The sequence below is a fragment of the Salmo salar genome, chromosome ssa01 (genome assembly GCF_905237065.1).
Source record: "Salmo salar chromosome ssa01, Ssal_v3.1, whole genome shotgun sequence".
In the NCBI taxonomy this organism is placed as follows: Eukaryota; Metazoa; Chordata; class Actinopteri; order Salmoniformes; family Salmonidae; genus Salmo; species Salmo salar.
The window spans coordinates 158,797,513-158,812,256 of NC_059442.1; the positions used below are offsets into that span (position 1 = coordinate 158,797,513).

Sequence of the window (14,744 nt, forward strand, 5' to 3'; positions counted from 1 at the left end):
TTGACTTTGTTGTCCTTAATCCATTTTGCCACAACTTTGGAAGTATGCTTGGGGTCATTGTCCATTTGGAAGACCCATTTGCGACCAAGCTTTAACTTCCTGACTGATGTCTTGATATGTTGCTTCAACATATCCACACTTTCCGTCCTCATGAAGCCATCTATTTTGTGAAGTGCACCAGTCCTTCCTGCAGCAAAGCATCCCCAAATTACGCTGCCACCCCCATGCTTCATGGTTGGGATGGTGTTCTTCGGCTTGCAAGCCTCCCCCTTTTTCCTCCAAACACAACAATGGTCATTATGGCCAAATAGTTCTATTTAAAAAATTTTTTTTAAGTAAGATCTCTATCCCCATGTGCAGTTGCAAACCGTAGTCTGGCTTTTTTATGGCGGTTTTGGAGCAGTGGCTCCTTCCTTGCTGAGCGGCCTTTCAGGTTATGTCGATTTATAGGACTCGTTTTACTGTGGATATAGATACTTTTGTATGTGTTTCCTCCAGCATTTTCACAAGGTCCTTTGCTGCTGTTCTGGGATTGATTTGCACTTTTCGAACCAAAGTACTTTCATCTCTAGGAGACCGAACACGTCTCCTTCCTGAGCGGTATGATGGCTACGTGGTCCCATGGTGTTTCTACTTGCGTACTATTTGTAGAGATGAACATGGTACCTTCAGGCATTTGGAAATTGCTCCCAAGGATGAACCAGACTTGTGGAGGTCTACAAAAATAAAATTCTGAGGTCTTGGCTGATTTCTTTTGATTTTCCCATGATGTCAAGCAAAGTTTGAAGGTAGGCCACGAAATACATCCACAGGTACACCTCCAATTGACTCAAATGATGTCAGTTAGCCTATCAGAAGCTTCTAAAGCCATGACATTTTTCTGGAATTTTCCAAGCTGTTTAAAGGCACAGTCAACTTAGTGTATGTAAACTTCTGACCCACTGGAGTTGTGATACAGTGAAATAATCTGTCTGTAAACAATTGTTGGGAAAATGACTTGTGTCATGCACAAAGTAGATGTCCTAACCGACTTGCCAAAACTATAGTTTAAGAAATTTGTGGAGTGGTTGAAAAATGAGATTTAATGACTCCAACCTAAGTGTATGTAAACTTCCGACTTCAACTGTAGCTTCTTTGATACCCGATTCACTGAATGAGGGAATTGTTTTATTATACTTTTTGGTTGCAGTCAGTTTTAGCACAGTACCGCCCAAAAGAGCTACTGGGTGTGTAGACTTTTGTTCCAGCCCCTCTAACACACCTGATTCTACAAATCAACTGCTCAATGGGACCTTGTTAAGCTGACTTGGGTGTGTTTGAGCAGTGCTGAATCAAAAGCCTGCACACCCAGTGGCCTAGCTCTCCAGATGGAGAGTTGACCACATGGTTTATACAGTAACAGTTCTGTATATTTGACTTGAAGGCATTTTTTCACAGGGGTATCGTATTGAGTATGGTTACACTAAGCTGGTAACATTATTGGTCATTCTGAAAACATAGTTTGTGATCTAGCTAATGGGTAGCCTAAATAAATGCAGATGGGCAACCTCATGATTCGGCCATCTATAGCCTAGCCACTATGCTACTACATTCGTTAGGCTACAGGGGAATGCCAATTGCTAAAATAACACACCTGCCTGATATGAGCCATGTAGGCTATAACCAGCCCTGAAATACTACTTATTGCCAATATGGGCTCACTTTAGGAGAGGAATATTAGCAGGTGTGTGGTGCATGCAGACCTAAGCATTTGTATTAATTTGCATTCCAGGTGGCACTTAAAAAGGTCAGTCTTACATTCAACTTCATGGAACCTGCAGATAGCCTGTACTAAGAGCAGAAATCCTCACCTGAGAAAAGTAGCTAAGGATATGGCCCTATTCTCTTTGGAATGAGAGGCATATGATCATTAAACCCAGTATCTTTGGCTGTGGTAATTTACTATCCCAGTCAATATCTGACTGGGACAGCTAGTGTGTGTCTGTGGAGGTGTACTGACTGTATCTGTCCCGCTGTATGCTGTCCACAGCGGAGATCAGTGCGGTGCTGAAGGTGGACAACAGGATGGTGGGCCGGACACACTGGAGAGCCCTGAGCAAGGATGCCTGGGACCAGAGCTTCAGCATCGAGCTGGAGCGGGTCAGTGTTTTGTTTAACACCAGTAGGAGCAGTTCACACATTCTATTCCTTTGCATGGAAACTGTATTTTCTCAAAGTAACACACTATTGGTGCCATGAGTCGTGTTAAATAGTGTAGAAATGCAGGAAATTGGCTTTAGATTGCAAGAATAATTATGGGGAGGATCCCCAGCATTCAGTTGTCCCCTACACATTTCAAAGTTACCGGTACGCCACCTCCAAACAGTTGATCTATCAATGGCACTCTTGTCTCATCGATGCTTAAAGCAAGAGTCTGCTGGCTTTAACAACTATTAGAGGCGATTGCTCACTGCTCTCCCATCTCATGCCTCCACTCCCACTCTGCAGATGTAATCCCACTGCTAATCCTTTAACACTTTCCACTAATCTCAACCATAGCCCCATGCCAGGCTTTTGGAGGCAATGGTTGAGCTTTAAGACTACTTTCAGCTCCTAGCTTAAGGGCACACACTACTTTGTCCGCATCCTCTCAATCAAATGTATTTATAAAGCCCTTCTTACATCAGCTGATGTCACAAAGTGCTGTATAGAAACACAGCCTAAAACCCCAAACAGCAAACAATGCAGGTGTAGAAGCACGGTGGCTAGGAAAAACTCCCTAGAAAGGCCATAACCTAGGAAGAAACTAGAGGGGAACCAGGCTATGAGGGGTGGCCAGTCCTCTTCTGGCTGTGCCGGGTGGAGATTATAACAGAACATGGCCAAGATGTTCAAATGTTCATAGATGACCACTATAAGTCTTAAAATGGCACATCTGAGTGGCGCTGTACTGGTATTTTGGATTGTGCTGCGGAAAGCCTCAGGCTGGGGCATTTTAAAGATAAACAAGATTAAGTGTTATTTCTTGTAGAGGAAGATAAGGTGTTGCAGTCTGTAAACATTTTCCCTTTTCCCTGCAAATCTATTTGCATTTCTTTCCCTAAAAATTACTGTCTGTTTCCAGTCCAGGGAGCTGGAGATTGGGGTGTACTGGCGGGACTGGAGGGCTCTGTGTGGTGTCAAGTTCCTACGTTTAGAGGACTTCCTGGACAACCAGCGCCACGGCATGTGCCTTTACCTGGAGCCCCAGGGCATGCTGTTCGCTGAGGTAACTAGCACCCTTATTTCACAATCACAATAAGACATTGTCACAGTCTATATTATATATGCCACAATCAGTAATATGTCACGCTCTCTGGCCTTAATGGCCATGTACTCTTAAAATCTCCACCCGGCACAGCCAGAAGAGGACTGGCTACCCCTTAGACCCTGGTTCATCTAGGTTTCTTCCTAGGTTCCTGCCTTTTCTAGGGAGTTTTTCCGTAGGCACCGTGCTTCTGCATTGCTTGCTTTTTGGGGTTTTAGGCTGGGTTTCTGTATAGCACTTTGTGACATCTGCTGATGTAAAAAGGGCTTCAGAAATACATTTGATTGATCACTATTATATTCACTATTAGACATTACAGTGCATTTGGAAAGTATTCAGAACCTTTGACTTTTTTTCCACATTTTGTTACAGCCTTATTCTAATTGGATTAAATTTATATTTTTCCTCATCAATCAACACAATACCCCATAATGACAAAGCAAGTTTTTAGAAATTTTTGCAAATTTATAATAAACAAATACCTTATTTACATAAGTATTCAGACCCTGCTATGAGACTTCAAATTAAGCTCAGGTGCATCCTGTTTCCATTGATAATCCTTGAGATGTTTCTACAACTTGATTGGAGTCTACCTGTGGTAAATTCAATGGATTTGGAAAGGCACACACCTGTCTATATAAGGTCCCACAGTTGACAATGCATGTCAGAGCAAAAACCAAGCCATGAGGTCAAAGGAATTGTCCATAGAGCTCTGAGACAGGACTGTGTCAAGGCACAGATCTGGGGCAGGGTACCAAAAAAATGTCTGCAGCGCTGAAGGTTCCTCCATTCTTAAATGGAAGAAGTTTGGAACCAGCTGGCCGCCTGGCCAAACTGAGCAATCGGGGAGAAGGGCCTTGATCAGGGAGGCAACCAAGAACCCCATGGTCACTTTGACAGAGCTCCAGAGTTCCTCTGTGGAGATGGTTGTCCTTCTGGAAGGTTCTCCCATCTCTGCAGCGCTCCACCAATCAGGCCTTTATGGTAGAGTGGCCAGACGGAAGCCACTCCTCAGTAAAAGGCACACCCACTTGGAGTTTGCCAAAAGGCACCTAAAGGACTCTGACCATGAGAAATAAGGATGAAACTAGGCACCACTCATCACCTGGCCAATACCATCTCTACAGTGAAGCATGGTGGTAGCAGCATCATGCTGTGGGGATGTTTTTCAGCGGCAGAGACTGGGAGACTAGCCAGGATCAAGGGAAAGATGAATGGAGTAAAGTACAGAGATCCTTGATTGAAAACCTGCTCCAGAGCGCTCAGGAAGGTTCACCTTCCAACAGAACAACCCTAAGAACACAGCCAAGACGATGCAGGAGTGGCTTTGGGACAAGTCTCTGAATGTCCTTGAGTGGCCTAGCCAGAGCCCGGACTTGAACCCGATCGAACAACTCTGGAGAGACCTGAAAATAGCTGTGCAGTGACGCTCCTCATCCAACCTGACAGAGCTTGAGAGGAACTGCAGAGAAGAATGGGAGAAACTTCCCAAATACAGGTGTACCAAGCGTGTAGCATCATACCCAAGAAGACTCGAGGATGTAATCGCTGCCAAAGGTGCTTCAACAAAGTACTGAGTAAAGGATCTGAATACTTATGTAAATGGAGCCGCTTCTTCTTGTTTTTAGCTGATAGGAGTGGAACCCGGTGTGGTCGTCTGCTGCAATAGCCCATCCGTGACAAGGCCGACGAGTTGTGCTTTCTGAGATGCCTTTGCTCACACCACTGTTGTGCTCAGCCAATATTTGCCGGTTTGTGGCCCGCCTGTTAGCGTGCACATTTCGACCTCTCATCAACTAACTGTTTTCTCCAACAGGACTGCCGCTGACTGGATGTTTTTTGTTTGTTGCACCATTCTCTGTAAACTGCTACCGGCGTGCCAGGCACCGACGATCATACCACGTTCAAAGACGCTTAGGTCCCTCGTTTTGCCCATTCTAACGTTCAGTCGAAGAGTAACAATGCCTCGATGCCTGTCTGCCTGCTTTATATAGCAAGCCATGGCCACTTGACTCTGTCTGTAGGAGCGAACCGCTTTTTGTGAACGGGGTGGTGTACCTAATTAACTGGCCACTGAGTGTATGTTACTAATGTCACAATCACTAATATTTCACAATCGCCATTAGACATTGTCATAATTGTTACAATCACCATTGTTCATGGTCACAATTACCATATGCATTCTGTTTGATATGAAATCAACACCATCTCTTCTAGATTGTTACCTGACCACAACAATGACCACTGCACTTTCTATTTGATGCTACAACCACAGTTAACCATTATGTTTTACTGTTTATTGTAGGTGACATTCATCAACCCTGTCATTGAGTGGCATCCTAAACTTCAGAGACAGAAGCGCATATTCCCTAAAGAAAAAGGTATATGTTCCTGATATTTTTCAATATATCATGACATGGGAAACCAACCAAACTGTCTTTAGCTGTCTTTACCCTGTACCACAACCTGGCTTCAACACACCTCAATAAGTGTAGCTTTTGGCTATATATAATATGTATGCCATTTAGCAGAAGTTTTTATCCAGTCCGATGTGCATACATGGTCCCGTTCCCCCCCCCCCCCGTCCCCGTCCCCCCGTAAATTACTTCTGACATCACATCCTGTTTTCTTAGGGAAGAATTTCCTGCGGGCGGCCCAGATGAACATGAACTTTGCCACGTGGGGGCGTCTGATGATGAGCGTCCTGCCCCCCTGCAATGGTTCCTTGCAGGCCATGAGCCCCCCACTGGTGGGCTCTGACATGGCCATCACCTCGCCCCCCTCCATGGAGAAGATGGCCAAGTCCACCCCCCCTCTGCTAAGGTAAGTTGGAGGGGGCACCCAGGCCCCCTCTGCTAAGGTAAGTTGGAGGGGGCACCCAGGCCCCCTTTTTAGGACAGACCAACTGTAACATTGATTTTGTGGCCCACATTCACAAATACTCTCAGAGTAGGAGGGCTGGTATAGGATCACTTTTTGTCTTTAAGATCATAATGACCAGGAGTATGGACAGGGAGGGCCTGATCCTAGATCGGCTTGAAAGTCAAGCGTTTCACTATACTTGTGCATGTGACAAAACTCTGACACTGGTATTGATTACAGTAATGGAAATGTTTTCTGAAGGCTAGTTCTGTCATTGTAGAGATTCTGCTGTGGTGAAATTGGACTTCAGTGAGGAACGCCCCACCAAGGCCCTGCAGAACAATGTGGGGAAAACTCTCGCATCAGAATCCATGTGGCAAACCACGCTCTCTCAGGTAGGAGACTAACAGGAAAAACTACTTTTTATTTTTAAGATTGCGTTAAAATATTTTTTAAACTATTATATTAATATAATATGTTTCAGGAGTACTACAAAGTCTCCGCTCATAGTTTCACTCATATGAATAGGATTGTGTTCTAGACATTCTGTTTCCATGGTCTCACTTTCACAGTGACGTTGCAGTTCTACAGCATTTAGGGGCTCGTCCACTTTCATGTTTTTTTGGAGTATCAAATGTCTGTCTTCAGGTTATTTTTGTTCTCTCTCCCTTCTTTCCCTTAGTCCTCCAAAGGTCATTCAACAGAGGATAACAGGCCAACGCCCAAGCCAAAGACTGTATCTCAGCCCAGTGCTAAGTATGTCTCTCATTCAGTATAACCACCTCCTACACACACACACAGCAGTAACCCAAAACGACTACTTATTGTTTTAGCCCCGTCAGGACTGGAAGTGATGTTTGTTACCTAGTTATCTAACCCCCCTCCCTCCTCCTCTTTCACGTTCCCTCCTTGTTTGTTCTGTGTTCAGGAGGAAAGTGAGTGGTGGGATGCAAATGGAAGATTTCAACTGCATCTCGGTTCTGGGGCGAGGACACTTTGGAAAGGTACTGTCACACTCACAACCCAAGGCCCTCATACCTAAAGAATGGAACCTTTAATTTAGTTACACTGGGTTGTAGTCATTAAAACGTTTTGCAAGGAAAATAAAAAGTCCAAGTAGTTCTTCCCTGTTTTCTTCTGTTCGGTGTTCACAACCTTCAATGTGTTGCACCTAAATCCTTACCCCCTCCCCACTGCCCCAAGGTCTTGCTGGCAGAGTTCAAGAGGTCAGGCAAACTGTATGCCATCAAAGCCTTGAAGAAAGGGGACGTCGTGACGCGTGATGAAGTGGACAGGTGAGAGAGCACAGTGAGTGGATTCAGACATACCACAGGTTGAGGGAACCGGATCAGAAACACTAGCAGTTGTGTTCCACCTAAAATATACTATTATTGTTATTTACTGTTTTTGTTCTTTTGTGTGCATATATCTGTGATTTTAGTCTAATGTGTGAGAAGAGGATCTTCGAGACGATCAACTCCTCCCACCATCCCTTCCTGGTGAATCTGCACGGCTGTTTCCAGACGGCGGACCACGTGTGCTTTGTGATGGAGTACTCCCCCGGGGGAGACCTCATGACCCACATACACACCAGCATCTTCACTGAGAGACAGGCTCAGTAAGCCTTACGAACCACACACACAGGCCCCAATATGACAGCATGACAGCGACCCTAGTGTGAAGCATTGCAATTCCAGGCTGTAAGGTGACAAAATATGCCACTAGTGCAAGGGTCGTGTACATTTGCCACAGGCACATCAAACATGTACAGTTGAAGTCGGAAGTTTACATACACCTTAGCCAAATATACTGCTCAAAAAAATAAAGGGAACACTTAAACAACACATCCTAGATCTGAATGAAAGAAATAATCTTATTAAATACTTTTTTCTTTACATAGTTGAATGTGCTGACAACAAAATCACACAAAGAATCAATGGAAATCCAATTTATCAACCCATGGAGTTCTGGATTTGGAGTCACACTCAAAATTAAAGTGGAAAACCACACTACAGGCTGATCCAACTTTGATGTAATGTCCTTAAAACAAGTCAAAATGAGGCTCAGTAGTGTGTGTGGCCTCCACGTGCCTGTATGACCTCCCTACAACGCCTGGGCATGCTCCTGATGAGGTGGCGGATGGTCTCCTGAGGGATCTCCTCCCAGACCTGGACTAAAGCATCCGCCAACTCCTGGACAGTCTGTGGTGCAACGTGGTGTTGGTGGATGGAGCGAGACATGATGTCCCAGATGTGCTCAATTGGATTCAGGTCTGGGGAACGGGTGGGCCAGTCCATAGCATCAATGCCTTCCTCTTGCAGGAACTGCTGACACACTCCAGCCACATGAGGTCTAGCATTGTCTTGCATTAGGAGGAACCCAGGGCCAACCGCACCAGCATATGGTCTCACAAGGGGTCTGAGGATCTCATCTCGGTACCTAATGGCAGTCAGGCTACCTCTGGCGAGCACATGGAGGGCTGTGCGGCCCCCAAAGAAATGCCACCCCACACCATGACTGACCCACCGCCAAACCGGTCATGCTGGAGGATGTTGCAGGCAGCAGAACGTTCTCCACGGCGTCTCCAGACTCTCACGTCTGTCACGTGCTCAGTGTGAACCTGCTTTCATCTGTGAAGAGCACAGGGCGCCAGTGGCGAATTTGCCAATCTTGGTGTTCTCTGGCAAATGCCAAACGTCCTGCACGGTGTTGGGCTGTAAGCACAACCCCCACCTGTGGACGTCGGGCCCTCATACCACCCTCATGGAGTCTGTTTCTGACCGTTTGAGCAGACACATGCACATTTGTGGCCTGCTGGAGGTCATTTTGCAGGGCTCTGGCAGTGCTTCTCCTGCTCCTCCTTGCACAAAGGCGGAGGTAGCGGTCCTGCTGCTGGGTTGTTGCCCTCCTACGGCCTCCTCCACGTCTCCTGATGTACTGGCCTGTCTCCTGGTAGCGCCTACATGCTCTGGACACTACGCTGACAGACACAGCAAACCTTCTTGCCACAGCTCGCATTGATGTGCCATCCTGGATGAGCTGCACTACCTGAGCCACTTATGTGGGTTGTAGACTCCGTCTCATGCTACCACTAGAGTGAAAGCACCGCCAGCATTCAAAAGTGACCAAAACATCAGCCAGGAAGCATAGGAACTGAGAAGTGGTCTGTGGTCCCCACCTGCAGAACCACTCCTTTATTGGGGGTGTCTTGCTAATTGCCTATAATTTCCACCTGTTGTCTATTCCATTTGCACAACAGCATGTGAAATGTATTGTCAATCAGTGTTGCTTCCTAAGTGGACAGTTTGATTTCACAGAAGTGATTGACTTGGAGTTACATTGTGTTGTTTAAGTGTTCCCTTTATTTTTTTGGAGCAGTGTATATTTAAACTGTTTTTCACCATTTCTGACATTTAATCCTAGTAAAAATTCATGTCAGTTAGCCTATCAGAAGCTTCTAAAGCCATTATATATTTTTCTGGAATTTTACAAGCTGTTTAAAGGCACAGTCAACTTAGTGTATGTAAACTTCTGACCCACTGGAATTGTGATATAGTGAATTATAAGTTAAATAATCTGTCTGTAAACAATTGTTGGAAAAATTACTTGTCATGAACAAAGTAGATGTCCTAACCGACTTGCCAAAACTATAGTTTGTTAACAAGACATTTGTGGAGTGGTTGAAATACACTTAGGTTGGAGTCATTGAAACTTGTATGTAAACTTCCGACTTCAACTGTACCTACCGGTGACTACAAATAGATAATTCAGGCTAGTCTAATTCTCATACAAAGGGTACAGTAATGAGTACAAGCTTTAGAGTTGATGTATCTAAACTCAACATTATATGTGTGCCTTGTTTAGGTTCTATGCCTCCTGCGTGCTGCTGGGACTAGAGTTTCTGCACCAGAACAAGATAGTTTACCGGTGAGTAAGTTCTCTCAGCACTGCTTTCCAGCCCTCTGTCTTCACACACTGAAGAAGCTACCTGTGGGTCATTCTTTCCCGACAATGCAGTTATCAATCGTACTATAAAACATTAAGTCAAGTACAACAAAAACACACTAGAAATAAAAGCACAAAGTAAGTAAGCTATATACAGGTTCAGTTGATTCTTGTCTCATTTCATCCTGTCATGTTTCTCACCTCTTCTCTCTCGGGGATCTGAAGCTAGACAACCTGTTACTGATCTCTCTCTTCTCTGTCTGGGATCTGAAGCTAATCGACCTGTTACTGATCTCTCTCTTCTCTGTCTGGGATCTGAAGCTAATCGACCTGTTACTGATCTCCCTCTCCTCTGTCTGGGATCTGAAGCTAATCGACCTGTTACTGATCTCCCTCTCCTCTGTCTGGGATCTGAACCTAATCGACCTTGTACTGATCTCTCCTCTGTCTGGGATCTGAAGCTAGATGACCTGTTACTGATCTCTCTCTTCTCTGTCTGGGATCTGAAGCTAAACGACCTGTTACTGATCTCTCTCTTCTCTGTCTGGGATCTGAAGCTAATCGACCTGTTACTGATCTCTCCTCTGTCTGGGATCTGAAGCTAATCGACCTGTTACTGATCTCCCTCTCCTCTGTCTGGGATCTGAAGCTAATCGACCTGTTACTGATCTCTCTCTCCTCTGTCTGGGATCTGAAGCTAGACAACCTGTTACTGATCTCTCTCTCTCCTCTGTCTGGGATCTGAAGCTAGACAACCTGTTACTGATCTCTCTCTTCTCTGTCTGGGATCTGAAGCTAATCGACCTGTTACTAATCTCTCTCTTCTCTGTCTGGGATCTGAAGCTAATCGACCTGTTACTGATCTCTGTCTGGGATCTGAAGCTAATCGACCTGTTACTGATCTCTGTCTGGGATCTGAAGCTAATCGACCTGTTACTGATCTCTGTCTGGGATCTGAAGCTAATCGACCTGTTACTGATCTCTCTCAGGGATCTGAAGCTAATCGACCTGTTACTGATCTCTCTCTTCTCTGTCTGGGATTTGAAGCTAATCGACCTGTTACTGATCTCTCTCTTCTCTGTCTGGGATCTGAAGCTAGACAACCTGTTACTGATCTCTCTCTTCTCTGTCTGGGATCTGAAGCTAATCGACCTGTTACTGATCTCTCTCTCTTCTCTCTCAGGGATCTGAAACTAGACAACCTGTTGATGGACGCAGATGGCTATGTGAGGATAGCAGATTTTGGATTGTGCAAGGAAGGTACGTATGGTACATTATGGTTATGGCATTCCCTTTGAGACCCACTGTCCCACCCACTCACTTGGTTTATCAAATGAACAGTCAGTGTTATTATGTTTAAGTTGCACTTTAGTTAAGTTATTTGCTTTTAGCCCTGGGCTAAGCAACGCCTCACTATTAAAAGTGGGACAACAGCGTCAAGCTTGCTGTCTTGATGCACACCCCTCCAATCCCGCAAAAAAGTTATCTTTCTCCGTCGTGTGTGTGCAGGTATGGGTCATGGAGACCGCACCTCCACGTTCTGCGGCACGCCAGAGTTCCTAGCCCCTGAGGTGCTGACAGACAGCAACTATACCCGCTGTGTGGACTGGTGGGGCCTGGGTGTCCTCATCTATGAGATGCTGGTGGGAGAGGTCAGTAAAATAGAGATGAATAATGGGACCTAGAGGATCTGGTCAGTTGGCTCACAGGTCCACTCCTATGGTGAATCAAGAAAGTATTTTGAGGTCTTGGTTGAATTTACCTGTTTGGTCCAGAGAAATGAATAGAGAAACCTAAAGGATGTTTCTGGTCAGTTGGCTCACAATGTCCAATCATATTGTGATCCCATTAAGTATTATTCTGATGATTGGTCTTGCTAGAATTAAGATGTTTTCGGATGCTAAAGAGTGAGGTTGTTTGGGCTTTTGTTGCTCTCTCTCTCTCGTCTGTGGCAGTCTCCCTTTCCTGGTGACGATGAGGAGGAGGTGTTTGACAGCATAGTGAATGATGAGGTGCGCTACCCCAGGTTCCTCTCTCCAGAGTCTGTCTCCATCACCCAGAAGGTATGTGGGCCATCACTCAGTATACTGCCTTGTACAGGTCTGGATACAGGTTACCTCTTTTTATATCAAAAAAAATATCATTATATTACGTTGTCTGAATCAACAACAAACTGCATTGCAAGTACACAAAATGAAAACTACGAGTGGGAAGAAACATACAAAGATGCATAGTGGGGGGGCATAGACTGAGCCAGGCTTTCCTATTGTGCTGCAGCTACTACAAAAGAACCCTGAGAGAAGGCTGGGATCAGGAGAGCCGGATGCCAACGAGGTCAAGAAACACAGGTTCTTCCAGGTAAAAACTAGCTTAATTTGGGGCTTTTGTGTCATTTAATTTCAGTTGAGCATCGCCAAGATTTTGGTATAGTATATTTGATGTATAATGTTGTTGATCCCAGGGAGTGGACTGGGCGGCCTTGCTTCACAAAAAAGTGGTTCCTCCGTTCATCCCGCGCATTAAGATGCCGGGGGACGTCAGTAACTTTGACGAGGAGTTCACAAAGCTCAAGCCAGTCCTCACCCCCCCACAGACACCCTACTTTCTCACTGCAGACCAACAGGAGATCTTTGCAGATTTTTGACTTTTCCTCTCTGCACTGACCTTTTAAACATACACTGACGGATGGACAGACAGGACTGAAAGCCAAAACGGTTGCTGCTCCACTGAAGATGTTTCCTTTACTTCACTGTGTCAAACGGCTACCTGTGGCTGAATGAGTACTGACGACACAGGCTACCGTGATGTCCTCTTCAGGGTCCTTACTGTTCGTATGCTCTGTGGCTGAATGAGTACTGACGACACAGGCTACCGTGATGTCCTCTTCAGGGCCATTACTGTTCGTATGCTCTGTGGCTGAATGAGTACTGACGACACAGGCTACCGTGATGTCCTCTTCAGGGCCATTACTGTTCGTATGCTCTGTGGCTGAATGAGTACTGACGACACAGGCTACCGTGATGTCCTCTTCAGGGCCATTACTGTTCGTATGCTCTGTGGCTGAATGAGTACTGACGACACAGGCTACCGTGATGTCCTCTTCAGGGCCATTACTGTTCGTATGCTACTGTGGCTGAATGAGTACTGACGACACAGGCTACCGTGATGTCCTCTTCAGGGCCATTACTGTTCGTATGCTCTGTGGCTGAATGAGTACTGACGACACAGGCTACCGTGATGTCCTCTTCAGGGCCATTACTGTTCGTATGCTCTGTGGCTGAATGAGTACTGACGACACAGGCTACCGTGATCTTATCTTCAGGGCCCTTACTGTTCATATGGTCTGTGGGTGATGAGAATTCCACCTGTACCTCTACAGCCAATCAGAACTGGGAGCTCGGCCTGCCTTGTTGAAATCTGGATTGGTATGTCAGTGTCTCTGTTGGTGTTCAACATTGACTTTTATTACAACTGTACTTGTTTTTTTTGTTTTTCCTTTGAGGTTCCCACTCCATATTGATAGTATATCAACTAGGTTCGACATTGATATTGCCAAATCAATACTTGACATGCCACTGTTTTGGTGCTGTCAACAATAATCAATTGGCCATTTTGTTGCACTTTTGTATTCATTTGTGAAACTAAATTAAAGAGTACTTTGTTTCAAACATTGCACCAATGCAATAATGAGTTTTTAAATTGGTTCTAATTAGAAGGTTATGCATGACCAGCACCTCCTAACACTACACTCCAATCATAAGAATCTTTGCTGTAAATGAAGATAGAAAAATATATTTATTGTAAACCCACTGCTGTTTTGGATCTAACACTGATTGTAGCGACTGATGTTTGTATGTTTAGCCTGGGAATCCAAACTGAATCGCCATTCATTCCTTGGCTAGTTTATGTTATCTTAATGGAGGAAACGGTCCCTGAAGCTGTTTAAAAAGTGTATTGTGCTACTTTGTAATCAACCTATTCCATGGGTCCATCTTGGGCAGGTTTAGGCCATTGAATGTCATGTTGAAACTGACATCATCCTGAAGTATTTTTCAAAAAAAAAAAAAAAATAATTGTAAGTAAACTTTTTTGGAAGGATTATAGTTTAAGTATTCCTAGGGAGTCATTTTCATTCCATTCCAGTAACGAGTATGTTGCCATTTATATATTGTATTTCATATGAATATACATGCTTTATTACTAAAATATATATGCTGTGAATTACAATGAAAAAGAATGTGTCTAGAGATGAAACAAGTACGTTTTTCTTTACAATGCATGAAGGAAATGTAAATTAATAAATATATCTACTGGACTCTTGAAGCATTTTTCAGAAATAAACCATTGTAATTCAATTTATTCATAGGTGTACTGCATTTTAAAATTATAAAAATAAAGAAAATGCATACATTTTGTTCAGAAACAGTTCACACTGAAATCAGCACTCAATACCAAACATTAATGTATATAAAATCACATCACTCATCTTCAAATTATACTGGAAGAGCCAGAAGGATTTTACAATACTATAAAAAGTAGTCCATATTACCATTATTGCTTATTTCTGTTTTTCAACGCTCTCCTATTGCACAGAAGATGAGCAAACGCTTTACTTGGGGAACTCAACGCAAATCTGTTTTTACAGATTGCG

General features: G+C 44.4%; 1 protein-coding gene across 3 annotated transcripts in view; it reads left to right on the forward strand.

Moving 5' to 3' along the window:
* The window catches only part of pkn3 (protein kinase N3), a 28,901-nt gene extending 14,467 nt beyond the window's left edge, over window positions 1–14,434 (forward strand). For all 3 annotated transcript variants that reach the window (XM_045693182.1, XM_014143065.2, XM_045693178.1), the window contains exons 8-22: window positions 2,030–2,139; window positions 3,104–3,247; window positions 5,592–5,667; window positions 5,920–6,109; window positions 6,429–6,543; window positions 6,831–6,904; window positions 7,077–7,152; window positions 7,352–7,443; window positions 7,590–7,766; window positions 10,013–10,075; window positions 11,277–11,353; window positions 11,603–11,745; window positions 12,049–12,156; window positions 12,371–12,451; window positions 12,555–14,434. In XM_045693182.1, coding sequence (XP_045549138.1) covers window positions 2,030–2,139; window positions 3,104–3,247; window positions 5,592–5,667; window positions 5,920–6,109; window positions 6,429–6,543; window positions 6,831–6,904; window positions 7,077–7,152; window positions 7,352–7,443; window positions 7,590–7,766; window positions 10,013–10,075; window positions 11,277–11,353; window positions 11,603–11,745; window positions 12,049–12,156; window positions 12,371–12,451; window positions 12,555–12,737 — 1,709 coding nt within the window. In that variant the 3' untranslated portion in view covers window positions 12,738–14,434. The remainder of the gene's footprint in view (window positions 1–2,029; window positions 2,140–3,103; window positions 3,248–5,591; window positions 5,668–5,919; window positions 6,110–6,428; window positions 6,544–6,830; window positions 6,905–7,076; window positions 7,153–7,351; window positions 7,444–7,589; window positions 7,767–10,012; window positions 10,076–11,276; window positions 11,354–11,602; window positions 11,746–12,048; window positions 12,157–12,370; window positions 12,452–12,554) is intronic.
* The last annotated feature ends 310 nt before the right edge of the window (window positions 14,435–14,744 follow it).